The sequence below is a fragment of the Capricornis sumatraensis genome, chromosome 14, assembly GCF_032405125.1.
Source record: "Capricornis sumatraensis isolate serow.1 chromosome 14, serow.2, whole genome shotgun sequence".
In the NCBI taxonomy this organism is placed as follows: domain Eukaryota; kingdom Metazoa; phylum Chordata; class Mammalia; order Artiodactyla; family Bovidae; genus Capricornis; species Capricornis sumatraensis.
Genome location: NC_091082.1, coordinates 83,909,600 through 83,917,749, shown reverse-complemented (window position 1 = coordinate 83,917,749; position 8,150 = coordinate 83,909,600). Strand labels below are relative to the sequence as shown.

Genomic DNA, 8,150 nt, shown 5'->3' with positions numbered 1-8,150 from the left:
ACTCTTGAGAGTCCCTTGGACTGCAAGGCGATCCAACCAGTCCATCCTGAAGGAGATCAGTCCTGAGTGTTCATTGGAAGGACTGATGTTGAAGCTGAAACTCCAATACTTTGGCCACTTGATGTGAAGAGCTGACTCATTTGAAAAGACCCTGATGCTGGGAAAGATTGAGGGCAGGAGGGAAAGGGGGCGACAGAGGATGAGATGGTTGGATGGCATCACCGACTCAATGGATATGAGTTTGGGTAAACTCCAGGAGTTGGTCATGGACAGGGAGGCCTGGCGTGCTGCGGTTCATGGGGTTGCAGGGAGTTGGACACGACTGAGCTATTGAACTGAACTGATCTTATCAGGAGCAAGCTGTTTAGACACTAAGGCAAAAGCATTGCTAGAGTTTCAGAAAGTTAAAACACAATGTAAGTTTACTAGGCAGAAATAACAATTATAAAGTGGCTTGCATATTATAACACAGCCCCAAAATATATAAAGCAAAAACTGAAAGAACTTTAAATTGAGATAGACGAATCCATCATCAATTAGGAGATTTTAAGTCATCTCTTTTATTAATTGAATTGTATCAAGCAGATGAAAATCTAGTAATAGAAGATGTCAAAAGCACAAACATAATATTTGATCAAGGACATATCTTTTATTTTTATTTATTTATATTTTGGTTGTGCCATGTGGTTTGTGGGATCTTAGTTCCTTGACCAGGGAATGAACCTGCGCCCTTGGCAGTGAAAGTGCAGAGCCCTAACCAGTGGACCACGAGAGAATTTCCCAAGGATGTATTTCTAGAACACTTTACCCAAGAGCTGAAGAATATATATTCTTTACAGACACACACAATTAAAATAAGCTGAAAACACTTTAATATTATTAGCTTATAGACTAAGTCCTTTGACCACATATAGACTATGTACTTTGACTACTGTTGTTACAGTTGCTCAGTTGTGTCTATTTGAGACCCCATGCACGACAGCACGCCAGGCTTCCTTGTCCTTCACTATCTCCCAGAGCTTGCTCAAACTCATGTCCATTGAGTCAGTGATACTATCTAAACATCTCATCCTCTGTGGCCCTCTTCTGCCCTCAATCTTTCCCAGCCTCAGGGTTTTTTCCAATGAGTCAGTTCTTCTCAACAGATGGCCAAAGTATTGGAGCTCCAGCTTCAGCATCAGTCCTTTCAATGAATATTCAGGGTTGGTTTCCTTTAGGATTGACTGGTTGGATCTCCTTGCCGTCCTAGGGACTCTCAAGAATCTTCTCCAGCACCACGGTTCGAAAGCATCAGTTCTTCAGCACTCAGCCTTTTTTTTTTTTTTTTTTTTTTTTATGGTCTAACTCTCACATCCACACATGACTACTGGAAAAACCATAGCTTTGAATATTCAGACCTTTGTAGGTAAAGCAGATGTCTCTGCTTTTTAATACACTGATCTAGGTTTGTCAAAGCTCTTCTTCCAAGGAGCAGGTGTGTGTTAATTTCATGGCTGCAGTCATCATCTGCATTGATTTTGGAGCCCAAGAAAATGAAATCTGACACCGTTTCCACATTTTTCCCATCTATTTGCCATGAAGTGATAGGACCGGATGCCATGATCTTAGTTTTTTGAATGTTGAATTTTAAGCCAGCTTTTTCACTCTTCTCTTTCACCTCATCAAGAGGCTCTTTTAGTTTCTTTTCACTTTCTACCGTTAAAGTGGTATCTGCATATCTGAGGTTATTTCTCCCAAAGTAGAAATATTTCTCTCTGTAGTCCTGAGAGAGAAATATGCTCACATTAGTTGTCAAGTAGGAAATGATACTGCTGAAATATGATATTAGGAAGATCTAACAGCACTTTGAAGGCTTGTCCTTTGTAGAGTTCTCTACCAGTTGCGTCAAAAGTTCTAAAACTGCTAAATCTTACCACTGGTTTCAATAAAACCTCTCTAACATAACTGTATACAAAATCTTTTTTCAGTAATTTTAAACAAACATACAAATTGTGTCCATCTGTGTTTCTATCCCTTTTATCTCAGTAGTATCAGGATATATAAACCTCATCATGGTCACCCTAAAAGCTGGTTTAAAAAAGATTTGTTTTCTGTGTACATAGTACACTTAGAGTAAATTTAAAACAATATGCAGGGGTATGATTGTTACTTGTGTGCGCTTGGGCTAAGTCGCTTCTCTGTATGACCCCATGGCCAGGCTCCTCTGTCCAGGGGATCTCCCGGCAAGAATCCTGGAGTGGGTTGCCATGCCCTCCCCCAGGGGATCTTTCCCACCCAGCAACGACTGTCAGTTAAATCCCAACAAATGGTTGGGGAAAACAACTGTATTAGTAGTACCTCACCACAAATTAAAAACTCCTGTAGGCACCTCAGGTAGGGTTCCTTTCTTTGGAGAAGAATTAATTATAATGAAAGGAGAAGTCTGCTTGGAGCAGAAGTGGTTTTTGAATTTATGGATGTGTTTTCAAGGCTTTGGACTACAGTAACTTCTTATAGTAGAAAAGAGTCTTATATGGGAAAAAAAGATGATGTGGTGTATTTTGCCTCATTGTGAAACTGAAATCCACAGAATGATTTCTCAAAAGATCACACAATCAGTAGCACTTTTATTAAACTTGAACATCATATTGTTCATGTGATACACAAGTAATAATTCCCATTTTACAAATGTAGGAACTGAGAAACTGAAGTGTCTCACCCCAAGTCAAGCTATGAGAACACATTTGCCAAAACATAATCTTTCTGTTTCCCCATTATGTCCTGTGCTCATTTTAGATGCCATGCATCACGACTGTTTCTTTGTTCACCAAGTAACAGTCATCTTGGGCCAGAATGTTTGCGGGCTGGTATACTTGAGTTTAATTTTAGGTTCTTGATTCTAAATTCTTTCATTCCCAAGCCTCCTCCTCTGAGTTGTATGTCTCATGACTCACTTTATTCATACCACATCTGGTTTCTTCTCATCCTCTTTCCTTTTGCATGAAGAAGCTCCGAAGCAACCTCTATTGGGATGAAAAACACCGAGGCGATGCGTCAGGGGTGGTAACGGACGGGAGACGCCTTCTCCGGAAGGTTTCTGTGTAACCGCCCTGCCCTGGACCACCTTCGCACGTCCATCCTAAGGCTGTTTCTACCTCTCTTCTCTGTAGATCCTACACAGGAGGCCACACAAGAGGGAGAGAGGCGGTACAGGGTAGACCTGGTCTTGGCCATCACCATGGGCTGGCTTGGCCCGCTTCTTCATCCATAAGATGCTGGTGAAAGCGCCTGTCACATAGAGTGACCACAAGGGCTGGGACGGTGCGTACACGTACAAGCTGCTCCCGCGCTCCCTAGGGCTCTGCACGTGGCAGCTCTTAGTTCAGGCCCCTCTGCCCTCGGGCTGCACCCAAGGCCTGCCTCTCCGTGGATGGGTCCCTAAATGAGTCCTTGGCCACATGGCGGCCGTAATGGGGGGAAGTCTGTGTCCCCGACGATGTGCAAGGCCAGAGGAGCAGTGCTATTTGGCTGCCGGGCTGGGCTCCTGAGCAGGTGCACCCCTGAACCTTGCTGATTCAGGAGGGGCGGCTCTGGATCCCCTAGGAGGTACCCAGGCCCAGTGGCAGGGAGGCCAGGGGCCGAGCGCGGCGCCTGGAGATCGGGATGTGCAGCCTGAAAGCCATGCGGGCCCCCCCCCCCCCCCACCAAGGGTTAACGGTTGCTCAGACGCAGGGCGGCGCGCACCGCGGGGTGCAGGTGCCCTGCAGGGTAGTCGGCTTTCCGGGGCGGGGCGGCCCTGAGCACCCCCACCGCCGGGGGCACGGCCCTGAACCGCAACCCCTCCAGCCCCCCCGAGCCTGGGCCGCCTCCGGGGGCGCGCGCGGCGCGCACCGCGGGGGCCGGGTGCCCTGTCGGGTACTTGGCTTTCCGGGGCGGGGGTCGGCGGCCCTGAGCGCCCCCACCCCGAGCCCAGGCCGGCTCCGGGGGCGCACGCGGCCGCCCGGCGCCCAGGCCGCCCGAGCGGCTGGCGGTGGGGTGCACAGCGGGCCCTCGGGCAGGCCCGCTCGCGCCCGCGCGGCCCAGGTGAGGCGGCCCCGCGCCGGCGCCGCGCGCCCACTTCCTGGTTCGCGGGCGGCGCAGGGAGCGCGGGGCGGCCGGGCCGGGCCGGGGGCGGGGGCGGCGGCCGCGCTGTCACAGAGGCGCGGGGCGGGGCGCGGCCTCTCCGCCGGGCCGGGCCGCCGCGCTGCGCGCAGCCGTTCCCGCGGCGGCCGGCGGGCGGGCGCGCCCCGCGACATGTAGCAAAATGGACTGCAGGACCAAGTGAGTGCGCGCGGGGGCGGGCGGGGCCCCTGCGCGGACCCCGGCCCCCAGCCCCGGCTCCCCCGGCTGCCCAGGCCGCGGGCCTGCGGGCGGCGCGGGGCGCGCGGCCCGGGCGGAGGCCTGGGCGCCGGCGCGGCGCTGCGGGTCCCGGGAGGCGGGCGGACGTGAGGCCGGTTCCCCCCCTGCCGCGCGCCGGGCTGGCCGGCGGCTCGGGCGTGACTGCCCTCCCGGCGCGCTTCCAGGGTGTTTACCGGCGGCCCCGGGTCTCCCTCCTGCGGCCCCTTCTCAGGGCAGAAAGGTGCCCCGGGCGTGGAATGCCGGCGCCGGCAGGAGGGGCTCGCGGAGGGAGTGTTTTCCCTGTGGTCAGCAGCACCCTTGGGTGCCCCTTGGGCTTTTCTTCAGGACCTTCAGCAGGCAAAAAGCCATCTGAACAGTGTGGTGGTTTTGTTTCAGTTATCTTAGGGGCAGTTTTATATTTTCCTCCGGAAACTTACTTTACAAAAAAATTCCGTCTTTCTTCCTTTGACACCCTCTTAAACCAACCCCCACCCCACCCTACCCGAGTTCATGAATATCGTGTATATATTTCTTTTAGCGTTAAAAGCCTTTAACATTTCCCAGTGTTACAGAGTATTTTTTATTTACACTTAAGAGAGGTTCTAAAGACTTAGGAAAATAGGAAAATAATTTTCTTCAGTGTTTGATATGTTGGGGGAGGGTGCTAGTATGGGACTTTAAAAAGTATATCTTTTGACATTAACTGGATTAGGAGGGAGGCTCACCCGAGTTCAGATTATTCCCGTTGAAGCAACTTAATAGTGGGACGGCTGAGGAATTTGCAGAGTAATTTATATGGCTTGCCAATTTCTCTGTTTCTAGATTCTTGTAATAAATTTTAAAAAATAGAGCGCTTACTTAGAAGCCAATTTCTTGGGGGAAATGCGTTATTAAAAACAGCTAGTGCACAGACAACCAAGGACTCCAGAAATAACTGAAATACATTAACACTTTGGTCACATGGACTTTGTGGTATCAGATGTTGCTTGGTCTTTTATCTTCTGGCAGAAAGAGATTAAAACAGAACTGTGTTAAAGAAGATGTCTCAATAGATTTCCATTCACTTTTTGAAATTAACGAAGTATACCTTGAATGTGTGAGCATTTAGTGAATGTTGGTAACTTCTGAATGAAGCAAAACCTTACTGTACTTAGTGATCAACTCCAATATTGAAATAGTCCAATTTTCCCAGATAGTTGACATTATCTTTTTGGGTTGGCTTCGGATGCTATGTATAGTTTGTTACTTAAAACGTGCTTCCCTGCTGTAATTCTGTCTCAAGACAATATATGCAAAGTTCCACTTTCAAGGACCGTTATGAGTGTTTCATGGTGCTCTAGAACCTGGCAGGGGGAACCAGTCATTCCGTTGTGTCTATATTGCAAGTCCTTTGATAAAAGCCAGAGAACCTGCTGTTAAGCTCTGCTGGTGGGGAAAGGTAGAGCCTGTTAGGAACATTCTGGCTTTTCAATTTTGATTTGATAAGATAAAGGCAATGCTTTCTATTTATAAGCACTTAATACTTCATAAAGCACTTCCACTGTAGTATGTGATTTGTAATCCTCACAGTTGTTTTGTGACCCTAACAGGGTACTTTCTAGGTGAGAAGGAGACTCAGAAGTTAAATGTTTTTCCAAAGTCTCTGAACTGTTAGCCTCAGTGCACTTAAGTTGCTGAACCAGGAAAACACCTTATTTCTTCTCCCTTGTGATCATGTAGTTTTTTGTTGTTTAGTGGCTAAGTCGCATCCCACTCATTTGTGACCCCATGGGCTGTAGCCCGCCAGGCTCCTTGTCCATGCGATTTCCCAGGCAGGAATACTGGAGTAGGTTGCTATTGCCTTATCCGGGGTATCTTCCCAACCCAAGGATTGAACCTGGGTCTCACCTGACTTGACAGGTGGTTTCTTGACCACAAAGCCACCTGGGAAGCCTGGTCATATCGTTACATGGAATCTATTGAGACAAGAACAAGATTAACTATTAGAGTTAAGATAATATAAACTTTGTCATAGGAAAGAAATACTAACAAAGTTCTTTTTCTTTCAGGGAAAATCCAGAAAGGACCTTTGACTTGGTATTGAAAGTGAAATGTCATGCCTCTGAAAATGAAGGTACGTGTGTTTTGCTAGTTCAGAAGAAACGCTTAGGGTGTAGACAGGTGGAATGCGGCGGTATCAGGACAGGACTTGTATTAAATATACCTTCTGTGTCTAGTGTCTCAAGTTCTGGTCGGAAAATAGAGGCTGAGTTTTAGCTCTGAGGTGGTGGGAATCAGGAATGTTATCTGTGTAGCTTAAATTTCAGGAGTGTGTAAGTGCCATGTAACTTACAACTTTGTTGATGATGTTATTGTTAGTTATAGGGATAGTCTTTCATTCCTTCTTGAAAATTCAGCTCCCATTTAAAATGCTGGTGAAAATTTTCTCACTGGTATAAGCGGGAGCCACACCAGTTCCCGTCTCAAGTTCCCCAGATGTGGAATGTGGACTGGGCAGCCCTCTCTGTGGGCTTTACTCCGGGAGCCAGGGCCTTTCAGAGGGCGGTAAACAGCCCTGTGGCATTGCTTGGAAGGGGTTTCAGCTGTCAGTTGCTACATGATAATTTCCCGAGATGATGAGGACACCTTAGGATCATGACTGTTGTCAGTTTTCCCCCTGCTTGTGTGGGCGGGGGTGGGTGTGCTGGGTGGTGGGGGGAGGGCTGGTGGATGAGAGGAGGCGCTGTCTCCTCTTGCTTGTTTTCTCTGCGTTCTGTCCGTGTTGTGTCTTTCATGGATATCTCCCGTGTATGAGTTCACCAGCTGTGTACTTAGACCCCAGATAGCATGATGATTCAGCGTGCGACTTTGGTCCAGACTGGTTGTCCACTCTTGAGGCTGGCTGGGAAGTCTCTCCACACTCTCAGCTCCCCACATCGGCCGGCAATTACATGCTCCTAAGCAATTTGGAGTCGCGCACCTTAAAATAGAGGCGCCCAACCCAGCTGCGGTGAGGTGGGCAGGGCTAATTTTAGGTAGGAAGGCGGGCCTGTTCCTGGCTCCAGCAGCCCTGCCTGCCCCACTCAGGCCTGTTTGAGCCGCAGCTGTGGTCAGGTTTGTCCCCCAGGCGAGGAGAGATCCTAGGTTGTACGTGAGCTTTCTCTGGTTGAAGAGGTTATCTTTCGTTGTCCTGAATGTATAGTCTGCTTACGTTGTTTCCAGGTCCAAATACGTTCTCTTTGAAGATTCCAATGGATACGTTATTTTTTTTTTAGCTCCAATTTAAATGTATTCTGTAGTGTATTTATGATAGGAATAAATCTTCACAATACCTACTGTAACATCAGCTAAGGTGTGTGAAATAATGCTGACCTGACGTGTTTGTAGAACAGGCTGAATTCCTTTGGGCAGTGGGGGTTTCTCTGCCATTTTGAATGCATGCTGGTTCCTGATGAAAGGGTGGGCCTGCCTCACGGGACACCAGCTCCACACCTGTGTTGAGGGGGTCCCGAGCCTACTGCTTACCTCCTCTCTCTGCCTTTATCCGTTTTTTAGGAGCTAGCCTTTTCAGTAGGCACCTTCTACTCTGCCCTTCTTTTATTACCTTCTCGCTCTTTTGGTTTCATTGTTTAAATCACTGCTCATCGGAAACATCTTTGTATTTTAACTGTTTATCTAGCACGATGAAGTTGAAAATATTATAAGTGGTTAAAATAAACACGGTTGGCTTCTCTGTAGGTTGCAGTTAATCTGTCCTACCCACGTATTCCATTAAAATGGCTCACTGGCAGCAAAATCTAGAGATTTTTTTTTTT

General features: G+C 48.3%; 1 protein-coding gene across 1 annotated transcript in view; it reads left to right on the top strand.

Annotated features, from left to right (window-relative positions):
* The first annotated feature begins 4,282 nt into the window (after positions 1–4,282).
* Positions 4,283–8,150, top strand: part of DENND1B (DENN domain containing 1B) — a 214,897-nt gene continuing 211,029 nt past the window's right edge. Inside the window, exons 1-2 of the mRNA XM_068985972.1 lie at positions 4,283–4,299; positions 6,405–6,469. Of these exons, the coding sequence (XP_068842073.1) occupies positions 4,283–4,299; positions 6,405–6,469 (82 nt within the window). The remainder of the gene's footprint in view (positions 4,300–6,404; positions 6,470–8,150) is intronic.